This window comes from Drosophila subobscura, chromosome A (assembly GCF_008121235.1).
Source record: "Drosophila subobscura isolate 14011-0131.10 chromosome A, UCBerk_Dsub_1.0, whole genome shotgun sequence".
Classification (NCBI taxonomy): domain Eukaryota; kingdom Metazoa; phylum Arthropoda; class Insecta; order Diptera; family Drosophilidae; genus Drosophila; species Drosophila subobscura.
In genome coordinates, this window is record NC_048530.1 from 23282686 (window position 1) to 23301799 (window position 19114).

Genomic DNA, 19114 nt, shown 5'->3' on the forward strand with positions numbered 1-19114 from the left:
CTAAGCAAATGGAATAATTGGCTTTTATCGCGTCCAATTTGTCGCCGCTTCCAGCACAATTTCATACGAGAAGAGTGTCCTCCCGAAAAATGGTAACACAATCAATTGTTCAGGCCCGAAATATATCAAAAGACTAATCAGAACAGCAGCATGTAGTGGCAAACATAATTCCATAAAATCCCAGTACTCTCCCAGTCTCACCCCTTCCCTTCCCTTCCCTTCCCTTCCCATCCCTTCCTTTCCCATGTATCATGACATTATACCAGGGCTCGGCACCCATACAGTGCAGTACGCTTGTGTGTGTAGCTAAAACACGAAGATGCCTACGCCGAAACCGGTTTCTTACTTTACACTGGGCGAAACAAGCTGCAATTATTTCGTGTTGAAACTTTCAAGAGAAACACAAATTTTAAGCAAAACAATAAAAATTTTAAAGAATATATGACAAAAATGAATACAATTATTAAACACAACTGCACGTAACATAATCGCGTATTATGCATTGCGCATTGTCATCTATAATTTGGAAAAATAAAAAGTTTTGTTGTTACTTCTCATTGAGCATGTTTTCTTACAGTGTGGCATTCAATAGTTGCGTAGCGTGATCTTGCTTTGTCGACGGCTGATCAGCAACTGATGCCATTTTCGTTCTGTATCTGGTGTGAAAACGAGACAAAAAGTGCCGAAGTCGCATTGCCGAAGCCATACGAAGCTCTGCTGCTTTTTTATGCTGTCGGTGTACCGGCAGCGCAGCAGCAGCGCAATTTTACGCACCCCAGGGATAGGGCCGTGCCGAGCCCTGCATTATACACATGTTTCTGTGTGTATGTGGCTCCGTGGCTCCGTGGCCTTCCCCGGAGTGCAGTTCATTATGATTCCCTGCCACAAATGAGCACCAAAAAATTAAATTGCAGTTTTGGTTACGACTGTGGAGCTATGCTTCGCGGATAATTTACTGCACAGTCAACCGGTGGACACATTGTCCTGCGCAGCATTCGAGTAATTTCACCTTTTTCCCATTTCCCATTTCCCGTTGTTTTCCTTTTATTTCGCATGGCAAATTCTGGTCGATGCAAACATTTCCAATTACCGAACATTACTGCCGCCCCGATTTAAGGCACAAATATTTATTGCCAAGTTATGTTCTGCACTTTTCGGTTACACACACACACACACACACACACACACACACACACACACACATGTGTGGGCAATTAAAGCTTATTGTTGACTTTCTGCACTGGTGGCTCCAAAAATTGTCGTGTGGGTGGAATGAACGCCGATGCAAAGGCGTTTCGGGGCGCCGCAACACTGCACCTCTTCTGTCTGCACTGTCCTTCCCTGCTGCTGGTTCTCTATCCGTGTCTTTGTCTTCATTGTGGTGAGTATACCCTTGCAGAGGCATTCCAAGCAAGGCAGAACTGTCTCTTGCTCAAGCAAATATTTACTCTAATATGTGTCTGAGTGAGACACTCGTGGGGACTATGTTTATATCGATGTGTGGAAGTATCTGACGAATAGTTGAGCCAAAGTTGAGCTTCCTCTCAGTGAAATAATTGCTCTGGCGGAGTATGTGCGGCTTCGGTGAGTGGAGATTTTTGATGCGCCGCTCCTGCTTGCTGGCCAGTTGGTTCAGCTGCCTGCGTGTGGCACTGCAAAGGTTGCCGGACAAGCGCTGCATACGAAATGCGTTGCAGCCGTGGCTAAGGGCTAAGGGCTATCGGGCAGGCGGTTGGTTGTGGTTTTTGTTTTGTTTTGGGGTGCCTGGCCAAGCGGATGGTCGTTGTTACTACTACTGTTTCTACTACTCTGGCATTTCGCTCACGTAACATTCGTATAACTTTCCATGTATCTGCATTCGCACCTAGCCCTCTGCTAACCCCTGCCTGCCAGCCCGCTCCATTCATCTCACCACCTTTGGGGCACCACGCACAGAAGTATCTGTGGTGCAGTACTATTAGGGCGGCCATTGTTTGCCAGTTAGCCGTGAGTACCTCAGATTGGGATCAGAAGGGAAGGGTGGGAGTGCATGCTGCTGCTGTCAACTTATCTCATTACAAACGATACTTCCACATTCCTTTTCATTTGTTTCCCTTCCGATTTGTACTCTACATAATGTATAATGTGCATACATACTATGTACATATGTACATACATATGTATCGGCGGGAGAGACGCCGATAGAGTTTCAAAAAGTTGCAAAAGGGAGCCGAATGTCGCGACATCGCCCCCTTTGGCTTTGTATTTAATTACATATTACTTGTAACAATAAACTTAGCCCCTACATTTATGTATGTGTATGTATACCGTGGCATATTTTTAGGCGCAATTTTGGAACATGTAAAAATCATGTAGAATCATGTAAATGAACTGTCTTCAGTGTAGTTGTGGGCATGGACCTTGCTTTCTTCGTGTCAGTTCGTGTTGGTGCTGCTAAAATCAATGAAAATCTTTGTGTTGAAAACTTTAAACAAGAATTGAACGTATTTCCATAGGATTCAGATTGCCTGTCAATCTGCCGTGCGGGAGGCTCTTCAACATCTTCCCGCCCGTTGCCGTTGGTTGCCCATCATTTAAGTGACTAAACATTCGCCGTGCTCGTCGAGAAATACGAGCATAAGCCCCATGGCTGTTTTCCACCTTACTGTGGAGAATGAGGAAAATTATTAACAAAATGTATAAACGCATAAAAAAAGGAGGGGACTGCCGCCTATAGGGAGACGGCGAAACAAGAATATTTCCTTGCTTATATTGAATTGGAAGCTTTCGACAATGACGGCAACGGAAGGATTTCCCCCTACCCCCCCACGGATGTCTGCGCGTGACTTTGTCTTAGCATTACCCAGGCCACATGCCGCATGCCGCATGCCGCATGCCCCAATGCCGTCAACAGTCCAGGGCAGAGTCCTGCCACGTGTTTATTTTGCCAACATGTGGCAAAATTATTTCCGCTCAAAAATCCACTTCCGGCAACCTCCTCTATTCATACCACACTTTCTCTCTCTCCCTCCCCTCCCGTCCCTCTCTCGCCGTCTCTCTCTGCCTTGCCATCGTCCCCTCTCTATCCCCGTACACCCGCCGACTGTAATTTTTTGTTTTGTTTCTGCTTATCCGCTCTTTGTTTTTAGGAAATTGAAAAAAAAGCGAAATCTTTTTTGTTTTCAAAGCGTTTAAGGGATTGCACTGCTACACGCTGACTCTTCCAGCGACGGCATAATGCCGACCACGCACACATTGACGAACGAGCGACATTCTGTCGGGAAGATGGTGCCAAGATGGAAACAAACAGCGCCAGTAAGGTATCGCGTCGGTGTTTAGCCTTTCGTGTGGCTCAAAAGGGCATCGGCATGAAGTAAATCACAGACTTCCAGTGGGGGAGTGAAGGGGCCTGCAAGTGACATGCGGCGGATTCGGTGGAGAACAAATCAACTTTTCCAAAAATGTCAGCGAGAGTACATAAATAAAAGACCAGCACAGAGAGGAAAGGGCATTGCCTCATGCCCGTCAGCATTGTCTCGAAAAATTGAATCAAGTTTTCCTTTGAAAAAATACGCGCCTCATCTTTCTCTGTGTGTGGTGTGTGTGTGTGTGTGTGTGTGTGTGTGTGTGTGCGTGTGCTCACCTGTTGACTATTCCTACCACTTCCTGGACCAATGGTTGCCCTCTCAATCACTGGGGCCCCCAGAGTTCAAGAGTTCACGTTTAGCGTTCAGCGTTCAGCGTTCAGCGTTCGAGCGTTTCGAGGATTCCTGTTCCCTTCTTCCCTTCCATTGTTGTGGAGGAGCTGCGCCTTGGGAAGCAACACCACCCCCGCACAGGCCAACTACCCTGCCAATGGCATTGGCTTCAACCGCCACAAGCACCAGTCCAACCAGCACCTCCCTCTCATCCACCCCCAGCCTTATGTTTGTCCTGGCCCCAGACAAGCTAGAGACAAAAGACATTCCCATTTGGCTTGCCGCTGCCATTAATTAGCCAACGGCGTCGGGCGGGGGCTACCTTGCAGTTGGGGCATGGCAGCAGCTGTTTCGAAAAGTGTACCCATCTTGTTCCCACACATTTGCCCCTCAAAGTGTGCCCTTGGAGTCGTGTCGTTGAAAGTTGCTTCGACAGTTTTGTTCCCATTGAGGCAACTGTGCCACAATCTGTTCTGTTCCCATACATTTCGACGAATTCCATTCTGCCCTGTTCCCAGGCATAGCTCTTCCCACCCCAGTGTGCCCAAACTCTTCCCACACATCAACTGTGCCCAGTATTTAACGTATTTCTCTTAACCGCTCTCTTAAGCTTTTTAGCTGGGAACAGTTGTACATTTCTTTGTATGGGAACAGCATAAAACTGACAACAAAACAGATTGGGGTGGGCACAGCTTATGTGGAACAGTTACCCAAATGGGCACGGAACAGTTGTAGGGAACAGTTGAAGGCAACACCTTTGAGGGGAAAACATCTGTGAACAGAAGTTTGTGTACAGTTTTTGGAGTTCACTTTTGTGTGGGAAGCGATCCGGGTGAGGTGAGATTCAATCGGTTTTCCGGGTTAAAAAAAACGCTCGAAAATATGACAGAAGACTTTCAGAAGCTGGGAGTAAAAGGGGCTCCGGGAACACAGGGCCTTAGAAGTTACCAGAATCCTCATGCTCCATAAACCTGACTAATCCTCGAAATGCATGGGAAATGGCTCGAGCGCTTCTTCCCGCGAAGAGTAACCAATTCCGCGGTTAAACCCTTAGGAGGGTGTGGTGGTGACACACACGCTTCGGGATGGATCGCCAGAGCACCGCCAAATAAATTCGTAATTGAGTGAGACTAGAGAGAGTGCTGCTCTTTGTTGTCTCTCGTGCCTCTGTCTCTAATTTGCTGATGATTTCGCAGGCCTTATCACTCAACTTATCGACGTGTTATCTCTGGCATAGCGCCGTCATTTCCCCTGGGGAAAACCTCGCCCTCGAACCACACTCCTTATCGGGCCTCGTCATGCGCCGACAATGCGCCACAAGCCCACCCCCCGGTGGCTCTGCGCCACTTAAAGTGTTAACTAAAAACATTTCATAAACATTGTACATGAAGTGGATTGTAATTGTTTTTCCTCGCTAGCATTTAAACTCCCCCAAATGGGATTAAATTTGCTCTTCTATTTATTATTTGTATTTATTTTTCGCTGTTGTGGCTTCGTCGCAGGTTTTTATCTGAGTGGATGCATTAATGGTTCGACCACTGAATTAATGCAATCAAACAACACTACTCGACAAAATCCATCTTTTTTTGCCATCAGAGAACCAGACACACTTCTTCTGAAAGATTTGGGGCATTGTTTAATTGTTAAATGAATTATGGCAGAACTTAAAAAAAACGAGAAGGGACGTGTGAGACGCTTCTTACGCGTCACAACTTTTATACCCGGCACTCAGTACTACATCTGCAACTTAGCGGTTATTTGTCAAATTTTAAATTTTTTCTTCATCTGTCATCTACATCTACAACACTTCTCACACCAACACGCTCCTTTAGCTCGCCCCCCTTCCCTAGACCCACACACTGCAGACTCACGGCAGAGGCAGAGCCAGCGGCAGAGGCAGAGCCAGCGGCAGAGGCAGAGCCAGCGGCAGACGGCCAATGTGCTGCTATAAGCTGCGGGACAGGGTGGGTTTGGCCACTGAAAATTTCTTCATTGTGGCTATAATAATGATCCAATTGGATCCCAATTTGGTGATCTGATAGATATGGTCATTCCCTACGGAATGGCGTTTTTAGTTTTCTGCTATCTTAAAAATTGTAGATTTGGGAAGGGGGCGTGGCTCTTTTTTGAAATACACTTGTAACAGTGTGAGCACACAGAAGTATGGATGCAAAATTTGGTGGCTCTAGCTCTTATGGTCTCTGAGATCCAGGCGCTCATAAGGACGGACGGACGGACGGACGGACGGACGGACAGACGGACAGACAGACATGGCTCAATCGACTCGGCTATTGATGCTGATCAAGAATATATATACTTTATGGGGTCGGAGACGTTTCCTTCTGTGCGTTACATACATTCACTTTGTGCACAAATACAATATACCCTATTTACTCTTCGAGTGCCGGGTATAAATAGTGTTCAGAGGTTCGTTTTTGCACATAACTTAACATCTGGTTGTTGGCCGTTGTAGAAATCTGATAAATGCATCTGTAAAGGACACATACCCCAACGCTTTTAGAAAAAGTTGGTTTGTCTGGAAGCGTAAATAAAAAGTGAAGTTTGTCGAGTAGTGTAGGTTCAGCCTGCATTGTCCAGCCAGCCGGCTGTGCATGGGCACATGCGATTGCACAAGAATTTTGTTGAAATATATTTAGTATCTACAAATGTTTGAGTTAGGCAGCTAAAAAAGCTCCAAGGAAATAATCACACAACTTATTTAGCTTTTCTAGTTTTGTACTTTTTATTTACATTTTACATTTTTTGTTTGTTTTTTTTTGTATAATTTGTATGTATAATTGATATAAGGCTTTCTTTTGGAATATAATAACAATTGTTTGGTGGGTACAACATCAAGGACTATGCCTGAGGCTGGTTAAGGATACATTGAAGGTAAATTGATATACTTTTGTGGCAGCTGTCGCCGCAGTCGCTTAGGCCCGCCAGCCCCATGGGCTGTCATGTCCATGAAGGGGAACGGATCCACGATGAAGAGCGTTCCTATAATGGGGGCCATGCTCGAAGTGTGGGACGGGTCCACGAGGCTGACCATGGCCAGGATTTGGAATGGATCCACGATGGGGACCCGGACCGGGACCATGCCCGTGACCGTGCCCGTGCCCTTTGCCATGTTTCTGATGTTTCTTGTCCATGTCCTTGGCGTTCTCTTTCCCGCCTGAGCGCGATCCAGAGCGGGACCGGGAGCGAGAACCCTTTCGTTCCTCCTTCTTTTTGTCACAGCGCGAACGGGAACGGGAACGAGAAGGGGAACGAGAAAGACTACGCCTGCGTCCACGGCATTCAGGAGGTGGACCAAAGCTGGGAGACCGCGGGGGACCATAGGCTGGTGCTCCTTCAAAGCCGACAGCTGGAGGCCCTCCATAGCGTCCATGAAAATGCCAAGCGAAATCGGGTCCAAGATTGAGTCCAAAATTAGGTCCGTGGTGAAATCCATGACGACCGTGGTGGGGTCCACGATGTGGGCCGTGGTGGGGCCTGTGATGAGGGCCGTGGTGGGGTCCACGATGAGGGCCGTGGTGGGGCCCGTGATGAGGGCCGTGGTGAGGTCCGTGGTGGGGTCCGTGATGAGGACCGTGGTGGGGTCCATGAATCCGTTCTCCACGACTCTTTCTGCGGCACTTATTCTTCTTTCCCTTCTTTTCGGTGTCCGAGTGCCCGCTGGAGCTAGAGCTGGAGCGGTGGCCATGACGGCTCCTGCGACGCGATCCCTTGCGTCCGCGTCCGCGCCCGCACTGGATCAGTTCCGGCTCGCTGTCTGAACTAGAACTCGAGCTGGAGCTTGAGCTGGAACTGGAGCTGGAGCTCGATCGGGCTACTCGACGGTCATGTGAACCAAATTGGTGGCCATGTCCGTGTCCGTGTCCGCGTCGCTGATGCTCTCCGTGCTGATGTCTACAATCTCCACGGAATGGTGGTCTAGAGATCGATCGCCCCCTTCTTGCCGCGCTGTGTTCCAGGGCCCACGGCAGGCCCGCCGACCGAAAAAACCGGCACTGCTCGGCCCAAGGTGCTAGCCAGGCGGCACGGCGATCGAATCCGGACGGACAGGCGGCTGCCCAGTCACGTGGCCCGAAGCCATGAGGACCAAAGTGCTGGGGTCCGAAATGGTGGGGTCCAAAATGATGGTGCCCGAAGTGATGGGGTCCGAAATGACGGCCACCGTGGCCATGACGACGATTACCATGTCCGTGTCCGTGTCCGTGTCCGTGTCCATGGCCGTGGCGTCCATGAGAGCGACTGCGAGATCGGGAACGATCGCGTCCATGGTGGCGATGATGGGGGCCTCCGTGAGGGCCATGAGGGCCATGAGGCCATCCGCCTCCCCAGTGCTTGCGTCCCCAGCCATACGCATAATAGTGCGGCGCGTCCTCCGAGCCGGAGCTGGAGCTGCTCGAGGAGCTGGAGCTCGAGCTGGAGCTGGAGCTCGTCGAGCTGATGCTGTCGGAGCGAGGACGGCTGGTGGTGGGCACCTCCGCGTCGTCGAGTTCCACGTCAGGCTGCTCACCGAGGGCTGCACCTTCGGACTTCCTGCGCTTCTTCTCCTGCTTCTTGGCCTTCTTCTTGTCCTTCTTCTTGTCCTTCTTGTTCTGCTTCTTGGACTTCTTCGGCTGGGACTTGGCACCCTCTGCGGCCTCCTCCTCGGCCAGCAGGACCATAGCCTGCTCCAGCATGCGCTGCACCTTCGAGACCTTCCTGATGGCCTGGCTGAAGAGCGTGTCCGATTGATGCCGATGCTTCTTGGCCTTGGACTGCTTCGAGCCCTGGGCCTGCTGCGAGGACTGCGGCAGCTCCTCGTCGAACTCGATGTCGCAGTCGAGCAGCTCCACGGACTGTGGCTGCTGCCCCTGCTGGCCCTGTGGCTCCTGCAGTTTCCCTAATTCACTCATGTTGCTGTCTCCCTTGCACCAATCAGATGTACCTCAAGGTTTCAGTTATAGGTATGTGTGTGTGTGTGTTGTTTTGGCTTTGTTTTGGCTTTGCTTTGGCTTTGCTTTCGCTGTCGTCGCAAGCTTCGAACTGGTAATGAATGCTTGCCGGCCGGCATCTTTTATACTCTCCCAGAAAGCTGCCGCTGACAGGCCGCAGAGAGCCGTCAAAGCGCTGGAGCGTGTAGCATTGCTAACTGCGTAGCAGACAGCAGCAGCAGCAAGCGGTGAGAGGGGGGAGAGAGAGAGAGAGAGAGAGAGAGAGAGAGAGAGAGAGCGATAAAAATAGCCGACGGCGTCGGTGAATACCCCCTGAGCACACACCGCTCCCCCCCTGGTTCCATCACCCGATTGCAAGTTTCGCTATCAGCTACGTGGATTTGGCGTCGTCGTTCCCATTCCCATTCCCATTCCCGTTCCCGGTACACGGACGCACCCACACAACCTCGACACGACAAAAAAGCCACAAGGCCAACGGCGAAGCCAAAGCCACTCTCTGGTCGGGCCTCTTTTCGCAACGTGATGAAATTCCCCCACCAAACTATCATCAAGCGGATGAGTGCAATTGGCAGCGAAAGAATTACGCAAAACCATGAAAATATATTAACGTACAATATTAGTCATCAATATGGGGTGGACGGGAAGTCAAAGCTGTAAGGATCGCTCCTCTGGAGTTTCCCAGACCCAAGTGAGAGCTCCTTAAGAGAAATATTTGTCTCGGCATCGTACATACATCATAACTAAATAATATCAATCAAAGAATATGCACATTATATGTACACAAAAGCGAAAATATGTAGGGAAATATCATTAGAGGGTGGGGCCAAGGATCATTGGGCATCGTCATACAGGGTTGGCATATTGTTTGAGGATGGCTGGGATCATTCATATTAATCAACATAAAGCTCCGTGATCCCTCTGTACAAGAGATCACTCATGCGTTTACTTGATTTAATGCAGAATCAAGAGAAATGCTCCATGATCCCTATTTGTTATATGGATCACTCATGCATTTGCTTGACTACACATACATTTGAATACGTATATAAGTTCTGTAAGACAGGATCAAGAAAAATGCTCCATGATCCCTCCATCCAGGCGATCATTCATGCATTTAATGGATCGCAAAGTCTTCATAAGTTCATTAAAGGGTTTGTTCACGTTTTATGTGTTCATATTTCAATGATCTGATCACACACTGATTAGTTAATTGGTAGTCACTCAATTACTTCATAATTGGCTTTGCGTTCGTTTCACACATCAGTATTCGAATAAGTTGAAATTGAATTCTTGATCAGTAGACATCAGCCACAACATTTCTTAAGGATTCCACATTAAGATTCATTTTCACAGATCAATTAAAATATCTACACTAGCAGCTGTAGCAGCGATCTACATATAATGCGTAGAAATCTCATTGATTGATTTCCAAATCTTTTCACAACAAAAGAAACGTATTCATTAGCTTTAGATATGTATCTCAGCATCTCTCAGGAATAAACAGTACACAAGTGGTATGGAGATATTGCAGAGATATGTATTTTATTATTAGCACAAATATCGACACAATGGAGCGATCTTCTCTCCTATATACTGCAAAGATCACTTGTTCACATTGATGTAGCGATCACACAATCGGTACTGGGCAACACAAAACTTAAGTCTACTCGGACAAACAACTTCTTCCACTTAAATATGCGAATTTCATCATATCTCAAAATACATCTTGGCTGTTTTTGTGTATCACTCATAACATCTACACACATATCATGCATATGTATTAATGAAACACCTTCATATGGGGTAAGGGTCTGGGGGCCAACTTCAACACAGAAAACATAAAAAAAAGGCAACCACTGGGACTTGTTTGTGGGGCGACTTTAACTTTGGCGCACGGCAGCTTCACGACTGATCATCAGTCGAGCTCGAGAGAGGGAAACGAGAGTGTAATTTCTTTGCGTGAAACAGGCATGTCCGGTTTCATCATGATCGGGGGGTTGGGGATCATGGGCAAGGGACAAGGCAGGGGAGTGCAGGGGTTGAGATCAAACACAAAATTATTCATTTATTTTTTGCAAATTTCCATGAAATCTGCTTTGTATTTATAATATGTAGAGCGTTTATATGAATCTCTGGCACTGGGCACTGGTCTTTCTTTTCTTCAATAGACTTTTGTTCTATTTCATCAGAATTTTTCTTTGTTACTTTTGCATTCTCTTTTTTCTGCTTTATTTTTTTTGAACACGTCGCCAAATTGAAATAAAAACTGTACTCGGGTGGGGAGCAGCTGCTCTGGAGCGGGAGGTATCGTCAAATGAAAAATCAAACACCCCCGACGGGGACAGGGTCCAAAAAGCCCCACGTAAGCCCCAAGTTGAGTGCAAGCTCGCCGGTTGAGCTAATGAGCCTCAATAAAAGCTGAGAGAAATAGCCACAGCGCTGAGAGAGTTGTGCCATCCCTCTCCGTGTTCAAGCTTCCGAATGATAAAGTCACGCCAGAGCGAAAGCTCTGCGAGAGAAAATGAATGCCACCGATATGGAGAGAATGAGAGATTCTTCATTGGCACACTTTGGTTCACATTTATAGGACCAAATGTACATACATACATAAGACAAGTTGGCCTAACTTCAGCAAATACTCTGTAAAATGTCTATTTTCAGGAATTTTGAGGTGATCTTAATTTTCCTTTGTTGATTGATGCTTGCACTCCATAAAGTAAAAGTAAAAGGCCGAAATGTAACGGTAAGGAACTGTACATATTTATTTATACATATCATTGAAATAATGGCCATGAAACAGAAAGAACTTTCAGTATCTTTAATGCATAGTATTATTGATTCGGAGATTATGAATTACATATATCAAGGGAATATTTTAGCACCTTCACGAGAAAGGTTCGAGAGAAAATTAAAGCAAGTGGGTTACTCGACAGCCCAACCGCAGAATTATTTTTATTTCACTCAATACAAAATCTTTATTACGAGCATACACACACACATACATATGTACATATGTATGTACATACATATACAAATAAATGATTCCCAAAAATGTTTCACTCCCGTTTCTCTGCTCTTAAATTGTGTTCTTATGTTATGTTGCACCCTTTAGTACGGCCATTTCCTAGATGCCACAGATGACCTTCAGATTGGGCAGGTTCTGGGTGTTGCGGCAGTAGCGCTGCCAGCCATTCCAGTGACGAAACCCGTCCGTAGTCTGAATCCTCCTGGCACAGACGGCCGCCTCGCGCAGGCTCTCATCGAGCAGCTCTGCAAAAGGCAAAGAAGAGAAGAAAATACAAAAGGAAGGAGCGTCAGGGAAACAGTGCGAAATTGTTCGATTCGTTATCACCGAATGACAGACTGTCACTCCAGACCTTCGCACTTGACGTTGCAGATGCCACCGCGTCTGCCCTCCTGGCAGTATCGACTGTTGATCTGGAACAGGCCCAGGCTTCGGGATCCATTGGGGTTCGTGGTGGTACGAGTCGTCTCCAGTTCGCTCTCGTGCTCCAGCAGACAGATCCCTGTGTGGTGGGACAACATGCCATAGAATGGTCGTATCCGCCAAAGCTCTCTTGAGCCAATCAATACCAAATTCTACTCACAGTTGGACAGGAGGCTACGCTCGAACCCGTGCTGGTCGAGCAGCTTGCGGGCCAGCTCACAGCGGAGATACCGCTTGGCCAGTGCCCCGGGACCACACAGCACACCCAGAACCAGAACCAGATAGAACAATGCAAGCGCCGCTGCTCTCATCGTGCGACTGACTCAGAGCTCCAGCTCTGACTTAGCTCTGGCTTTGGCTCTGTTGAGTGTGGCATCTGATTGCGAGTGTGAACCTGGCCACCTCCGGGTCGGTATGGGGCAGATGCTGGATGCCCGATAAGCGGCTCCGCTTTGTTGTCGTTTCCAATCTTATGCAATGAAAGGGGGGGGCGGGCACTCCAACGCACTCCAGCGCACTCCGCACTCAAAGGCAGTCTACAATCTACGATCAAGATCGATCAAGATCGGGATTTCCTAGAATTTATTTTACACTCAGATTCATATTTCACACAATGGGAATATCTCCAACGAGTACATGAAGTGTAGAGTGTTATTCCGGTTATACCTGGTTATGCATGCTTCGTTCATTCATTAATAGATATGTATGTACATACATAGATACATGCATACATACATATGTATCGTTCATTTACCATTCCTCTGAATTCCACTTCCACAACATTTTGTTCTTAAGTGCAATTTGGGAACAATGGCTACCCTCGCCTGGCTCTGATATTTGCCGCACATCATGCGTACTTTTTTGTCTGTGGAATACTTTTCAGTCTGCCTTCGAAATGGCAGCGGCAACACAACAAATGCATCTCAAATCGTTTCTCTCTTTATTATACATACGAGTCCATGGAAGGTTAGGTATTACTTTAATTGTAATTAAATCGATAGTTAACCCTATGTGTAATATAAATGGTGTGTTGTATAATTAATTATGCAGTTTCCCTATCGTAAAAGTCTCTCTCGTTGCCGCCTCTCGAGTTCCACCGATCTTGCAACTAGCTCTGGCGCTGCGACACACTGTAAGTAATATTACTCCGGAATTGTAAATATCTACGATTGTGTATATGTGTGCATGCATGTATTTATATGTTGTGTAAAGTATGTATTTTGTATGTTGTATATATGTATGTATATAGCCCATTACATATAGAGTATATAAGTATTGTATTCAGTGTTGTATATACCGCGATACAAGTTACATTTATTGGCAGAAGCGAGCAATTGGTTGTTGTTTCACATTCGTATTTCGTATTGCAATAGATCCCCCTCATCCCCCTCCACACCCCAACCCAGCCAAGCCAATAGTCATAGTTTCCCCATGGGTTTTGTTTCGATTGTTTTCCCTATGCTCTCTTCAATTCCTCATAGGCTTTTGTTTTTTCGTGGCTCCACGCGGCACTCTGACTTTTGACTTCTCTCGGGGCAATGCTCTTGGATGATGATTGGACCACAGACAAAAGTTAACCAACTACCTTAGAACTAATAAACATTGCAATTTTTCTTAGTCAACCTCCTCCGTTTCTTTCACATCTTTTTTCAATTTTTTGTTCAATTGTGTATCCTTTTTTTGTTGGTTTTGAGTATAAAATATATATCATTATGATCTATTCCTATAAGCAAGGAGAGTGGTTCTTCTACCAATCCACTCTCACTGGAGAACGTTTTCAATGCATTTCTACTAAAGCTGTTTCCCCCCACCACCCCTCAAACGCCAAAAAAAACAAATGGGACAAACGGGATCTCGACATGGTTAAACCTTCGTGGATCGGGGATCTATAACAAATGCATTTGGCGTGTGTGTCGGTTGGTCTTCGCCATACTCTGGCCCTCAAGTGTTCATTTCCTTGCCTACTTCTCCATTTCTGTTATTTTTGTGTCTTTCTCCTAAAATAATCGTTCTCTCTCTCTCTCTCTCTCTCCCTCGTTATGTCTGGCTACCCCCTATTTTCAAAAAATGCAATGTTTCAATACAAAACAAAACAAATAAAATAAAAGCTTGGAGGGAGAGAGAGAGATAGAGCTACATAAAAAATAACAGGATGCATAATTTCTTTTCTTTCGTTTCCTTTCCCCTCCGTAGTGCCTAATAGTAGTTCTCGTTGTCCCTTGGGCTAGTCCCAGTTCCAGTCTCCTCCCCCTTAGTAGATGCGCTCGTAAAAGAGCAGATAGGCCTGGGCCTTGAGCGCTGCGTCCTCGCTAACCTCATGGACACGCGAATCGGATACGTAATACCATTTCCCTGGCGGCGCCTGGACATTGGCAGCCTCCTCCTCCTGCTGCTCGTGCTGGCCCCCATGGCCGGTTGCGCCATTGGGATTGGTATTAAACTCTTCCGAGGTAGATGAATTGCTGCTGGAGTTGCTGGTGAAGTCGTCGCTGTCGTTCATCGAGTTTAAGTGCAGGTCGCGCGCCTTCTCCTTGGCCAATAGCTCCTCCAGCTTCTTCAGCTGATCGTCGTCCTGGTCGAGCTCGGCCTTGCTGCCGTGCGGCAGAAACTTCCAGCGTTTGTCGTCTGGCGTCACCTTGGGCCGCACCTTCACGTAGGCGGTGTAGTGGCCGCCGTACATGCCACCCGAGTGCTCCACCACCCCGTACAGGGCGTACAGGAGCTTCTTCTGTTTACGATCAATATTGGGCAGATTCTTCACCTTGGAGCCGCAGAAGGCGGCAATATCCAGCATGTTCGGATAGCTAACCGGACGTGTCAGCTTTCTGAAGATGCAGCGCGGCCCCAGCTGGAAGCGCTTCAAGTGGAGGATGAGCACGGCCGGCGGGCTGGACACCAGAAGCTGCTTGGTGGCGTTTGTGTTGACCGACTTGGCCTTCGGATCGTTGCCATTCAGTCGCTGGGTGCAGCTGTCGCATCCCACCTTGTTCTGGCCCGTCATCAGTTCGACGGCGGTGAAGTTGTTGAGGCAGGACTGCACGGAGCACTCTCCGTCCTCGCACTGGTACCGCGGCGCTATCGTGGTGCTCCAGTCCGAATAGCTGTACGTTCGCACACGCTTGGCGCGTGCTGCTGCTGCTGCTGATGCTGCTGCAGCTGCCGCTACCCCTGCCGCCGCTGCTGTTGCTGCGACTCCTTCGGCTGTGGCCGAAGCTGCAGCTGCAGATGCCGCTGTGGCCTCCAAGTTGAATTCACTTAAAGCCAGCTGGGTAGCTACCTCCTGCAGCTGGAACGTGGCATTTGTATCCGCATTGGCTTCACCGGCCACTTCGCGGACGACTGCACTCGTTGGAAGGTCTAATTCAATCGAGATTTGGCGTATGGTGGAGGCTCCTTCCTCGCTCACGCCCGCTGTGACTATGTCCGCAGAGGCTTGGCTCTCCTCCTCCTCCTTCGCCTTCTGCTGCTCTGTACCGCAAGCCTCGTTATTGTTGACGGTGGTGGTGCCGCCGGGCAATGGACTGGTGGCTATGCCAGAGTCTGTGGAATGTGGAAGGGGAATAAGTGGATAAAGGATAGGGGTTTCCCCCCCCCACCACCCTCAGAGCTTAGCTTACCGTTCTCATCCTCTTCGAGGGAGTCCTTGTCCATGTTCTCGGGCGTGTCGTCCCGCTTCTCGCCCAGTGGCTGGGCATTCCCGTTGGTGTCGGTGAAGAATCTGCTGCTGCTGTTGCTGTTGCTCCCTCCCTGAGCAGATGATGCGGATGAGGAGCCGCCGGTAGCCCCACGGACCTTAGGCCTGTCCCCGGGTGTTGCCGTTTCCTCCATCAAATTATCCTCGACATCGGCGTCCGAGTTCTCCGATGTGGTGGAGCTCGATGACATTAGCTCCTCCTTGGGCGGATTCTGACCATCGCTGGTTGTCTGGCCATCGCCGTCGCCTCCCCCCGTCGACGTCACTCTTCCTGTGCCGTCAACCAGCTCATTGTTTTCATCGGCATCGGCATCCGCCAGGCTTCCCGTTCCATTTCCGTTCAGCTTGAGGGTGAGCTTCTGAGCCTGCTTGTAGCGATTATGTTTGGCCGCCCGCTTGGCCTTGCGCTCGCGCTCCTTCTCCTTCTTCACCTGCGACTTGGACGGACCGACTGGTTCCTGCTGATTGGCGTGCAGGTAGAACGAGGAGGAGGAGGAAGCCGCCGAGAACGGGTTGCCATCCTCGGCCGTCGTGAACTTAGTGTTTATCTTGGTCGGGGACTGCGACTGGTTCTGCGTTTGTGTCTGTGACTGGCCGACGATGGGGAAGGGCGAGCTCTCGGGGCTGGGCCTGCGCCGCTGTGGTGGCTGTGGCTTTTCGACGGCAACGGGCAGAGACATGTCCAAGAAGTACTCGTGCCGCGACGAGACGCTGTGGCATTCCTGACAAGTCAGCGTCGAGACGAGGAAGCCGCGGAAGACCTGTTCTGGTCGCAGGATGCGGTCACCGGCCTGGTTGCCATACATCTTGCACTTCTGCCGCATCTCCTCCGACACACTGTGTATGTCCTGGTCCTTGTAGCCGAGGTTCTGCAGAATGACGCGCTGATAGCGCTTGAGATCCTCGTTTCGCACACTCTCCAGCAGCTGCCGCAGCAGCTCGTGGGCGTCATGCTGGTCCCCGCCCGTGAACTGCGGGCACTTGGCGCACAGCCTGTCGAAGAGCTTGCTGGGGGTAAAGACACCACCACCCGCCTGCAACTCTTCGAGGGCATTGGCCAGTGCCGAGGTGAGGCCGCCCCAGGAGGAGAGGGTGCCTCGGATGATCGGCAGCTCGGTGGGGCCCTTGCCCTTGAAGTCGAACGTCCCTCCGGGCAGCTCGAATCTGTGGAAGTGATGGGAAGGTATTGTAATTAGCCATATAATTGATCCAACTGCTCCTCGCCCTTTGGCCCACTTACTCTTCTCCTGGCTCCGACAGCTCCCGGAGCACACTGAGCAGGAACGGTGTCTGGGCGAGGCACTGCATCACGGCATTGAAGAAGCAAGTGTTGCCCAAATTAGTCAGTCCACGGACACGCGGTAGTCGCTCAAGTTCGCTCCTGGGTAAGCCCGAGCTACTTTGATTACTGCCGGCGGCGGCGCCAGAGTCGATCCTCTTGGCCATGCCCGGAACAGGGCTGCTGGCGGTGGCTCCTGGAGGTGGCGGCAGAGGTATGGCTGTTAGGTTGCTTGTGAGGCTGTTCCCACCGCTTCGGCCGGTGCTGTTGCTGTTGCTGTTGCTCTCCTCGAAGGAGCCACCCGTAATGGGCACAATGGGCTTAAGCATCTGTAGGGCCGATGTAAGTTTCAGTTCGATGTCGGTGATGGAGGGCGGACTGGAAGTGGCCCCAACAGTGGCCTCTACGGGTGGATCGGCGGGCGGCTTCTGGGCCAGGCGCTTCACCAGCTCGACGCACTCGAGCAGGTTCTTGCGGGAGTTGGGGATGACCTTGTTGTCGCAGTCATAGCACCATATCTCAAAGAATCTAGTGTTCATGGCCAACGCATGCGAGTCCGAGTGTGGTGTCTGCAAGAGAACAAGAGTCAAGAGTGTCCAGCAGAAGCTGCAGAAACTGAAGGCAGGCGGCCATGCTCTTCTCTTACCTTGTAGTGCTGGAGGGCGTGCTGTTTGCGTGACCGCCCGCACAGCTGGGTGCCGCACTTGAGGCACAGCCATAGCGTGCTGTCGACCTCGAAGTCGCAGGCCACATCTCCGCCGGAGCCAGATGCAGCGCCCTGGCTCTGGCTCTGACTGACTTTTTGGCACTGCGAGCAGTCGTACACCAGACCAGTGGTTTTCAGTTGACGCCGCAATCGGGCCGCATCCACCGATTTCTTGATGTGCTGACAGCAGCTGGACATGGGACTATTCGCACCCAAACCGCCAACTCCTGCAGCTCCTCCTGAGCCGCTGGCGCCTGCTGTCTGGCCGTGGCTATCCTCCTGGCCCGAGTCCGTTGAACTGGCATTGTCGTGGTTGTCCATCTGACGCTTCTTCCCCATGGCGAGCAACTGCTTCGCTCTAGCCCCCTTTTTGGCGCGCTCTGTAAGGGAGTAGGGAGAATGGGTTAACGTTTGATTAGATATGCGCTTTCCTCGATGGGGTCTTTGTTGTAGCGGGAGCTTGCTGTTTTCATTGTTTTCATTGAACATTCCCCATTTTGTCGACATTCTGCTCTGATATGATCTGACACTTTCATGTCACATATCAATTCAACTTTTAACTTTTCAGTGTGCTGTGTTTTAAGTTTTGATTAGGGTATCATGGCCGTCGTGACGGAATCTTTCGTCACACGTTGTCTTTGAGGTTAAGTTCATTTGCCCGCTGCTGCTGCTGTTGCTGCCATATTGCGCACACGCCCCCCTTTCCGACCCACGGTGGACGGACGCTTTGTTGTCTGGCCCGAAGAGAGGCTCCGCCAGGCGGAGGGACACTCAATTCAACCTAATTCCTGCACAATTCGTACGCACACTCCACACGGCCCACAGCCGCGCGTCGCTGCCAGCCGAGGCAGTGGCAGAGCAGAGGCCAAACTCTGCACCAGCACAAGCCGAGAAGCATTGCTTTAAGAAATCTATTATACTTTTTGTTTCGCTGAACGCTTTGGATTTTGGCCGCACTTTTTCCACTGCTTTGCTTTGTTATGGTTTACCTTGAGTTAGTCGATGCAAAATGCGTTGCACATTAAGCCTTCCTATATGTATAGTTGCTTGGTTGGTATGTCTCTGTGTGTATTCTGCGTGTCAATTATCTTATACCGTCTGGCCTTTAGAAATATACCGAAATAAACCTGCTCATTTTCAGAATATACTGAAAATGGCACAACGTGAGAGTGGTATTTATTTTGCTGTTGGCCTATATTTGCGTCAATCAGGTATAAATGGCATGCGCAACTGCTATCGATAACAATACTTGAGTATTTTTTGCAGTATTTCACAATACCATTCGAATTGCGATGGCTGTTCTTCCGCGAATGGTTTTCGACTGGATTTATATCGTGGCAGCTGCTTGTACCTAATAAATCACG

General features: G+C 49.3%; 3 protein-coding genes across 8 annotated transcripts; all 3 read right to left on the reverse strand.

Moving 5' to 3' along the window:
* Nucleotides 1-6491: 6491 nt before the first annotated feature.
* On the reverse strand, nt 6492-9388 carry LOC117898318 (hornerin). 3 transcript variants are annotated; one of them, XM_034807638.1, is made up of 5 exons: nt 8887-9388; nt 8645-8830; nt 7221-8599; nt 6800-7172; nt 6492-6768 (listed from the first exon to the last, which is right to left on the reverse strand). In XM_034807638.1, the coding sequence occupies exons 1-5, from the start codon at nt 9169-9171 to the stop codon at nt 6553-6555; spliced, it is 2439 nt and encodes an 812-aa protein (XP_034663529.1). In that variant the 5' UTR covers nt 9172-9388; the 3' UTR covers nt 6492-6552. The 3 variants fall into 3 exon arrangements, with proteins under 3 accessions (XP_034663529.1, XP_034663519.1, XP_034663538.1); XM_034807628.1 differs by having other exon boundaries at nt 6800-8599; nt 8887-9387; XM_034807647.1 differs by lacking the exon at nt 8887-9388 and having other exon boundaries at nt 6800-8599; nt 8645-8837.
* A 2350-nt stretch (nt 9389-11738) lies between these two features.
* On the reverse strand, nt 11739-12416 carry LOC117890232 (lysozyme). Its single transcript, XM_034794973.1, has 3 exons — nt 12232-12416; nt 12001-12150; nt 11739-11893 (listed from the first exon to the last, which is right to left on the reverse strand). The coding sequence occupies exons 1-3, from the start codon at nt 12380-12382 to the stop codon at nt 11748-11750; spliced, it is 447 nt and encodes a 148-aa protein (XP_034650864.1). The 5' UTR covers nt 12383-12416; the 3' UTR covers nt 11739-11747.
* Nucleotides 12417-12988: 572 nt separating this feature from the next.
* LOC117891203 (ubiquitin carboxyl-terminal hydrolase 16) lies at nt 12989-18895 on the reverse strand. Of its 4 annotated transcripts, XM_034796568.1 has the most exons (6): nt 18740-18895; nt 17691-18130; nt 17006-17613; nt 15689-16929; nt 15311-15611; nt 12989-15280 (listed from the first exon to the last, which is right to left on the reverse strand). In XM_034796568.1, exons 2-6 carry the CDS (start codon nt 18087-18089, stop codon nt 14323-14325), a joined length of 3507 nt encoding a protein of 1168 aa, XP_034652459.1. In that variant the 5' UTR covers nt 18090-18130; nt 18740-18895; the 3' UTR covers nt 12989-14322. The 4 variants fall into 4 exon arrangements, with proteins under 4 accessions (XP_034652459.1, XP_034652451.1, XP_034652443.1 ...); XM_034796560.1 differs by having other exon boundaries at nt 12989-15599; XM_034796552.1 differs by having other exon boundaries at nt 12989-15605.
* Nucleotides 18896-19114: the final 219 nt, after the last annotated feature.

Coding starts and splice junctions, on each gene's coding strand:
- LOC117891203 (XM_034796545.1), bottom strand. CDS start 18,089: ATGGGGAAGAAGCGTCAGATGGACAACCACGACAATGCCAGTTCAACG. Junction 16,930..17,005: donor CTGTCGGAGCCAGGAGAAGA/GTAAGTGGGCCA, acceptor TCACTTCCACAG/ATTCGAGCTGCCCGGAGGGA. Junction 15,612..15,688: donor CCTCGAAGAGGATGAGAACG/GTAAGCTAAGCT, acceptor CACATTCCACAG/ACTCTGGCATAGCCACCAGT.
- LOC117898318 (XM_034807628.1), bottom strand. CDS start 9,171: ATGATAGTTTGGTGGGGGAATTTCATCACGTTGCGAAAAGAGGCCCGA. Junction 8,831..8,886: donor TTATCGCTCTCTCTCTCTCT/CTCTCTCTCTCT, acceptor GCTGCTGCTGTC/TGCTACGCAGTTAGCAATGC. Junction 6,769..6,799: donor AACATCAGAAACATGGCAAA/GGGCACGGGCAC, acceptor GGCATGGTCCCG/GTCCGGGTCCCCATCGTGGA.
- LOC117890232 (XM_034794973.1), bottom strand. CDS start 12,382: ATGAGAGCAGCGGCGCTTGCATTGTTCTATCTGGTTCTGGTTCTGGGT. Junction 12,151..12,231: donor GCGTAGCCTCCTGTCCAACT/GTGAGTAGAATT, acceptor CCCACCACACAG/GGATCTGTCTGCTGGAGCAC. Junction 11,894..12,000: donor CTGCAACGTCAAGTGCGAAG/GTCTGGAGTGAC, acceptor TGCCTTTTGCAG/AGCTGCTCGATGAGAGCCTG.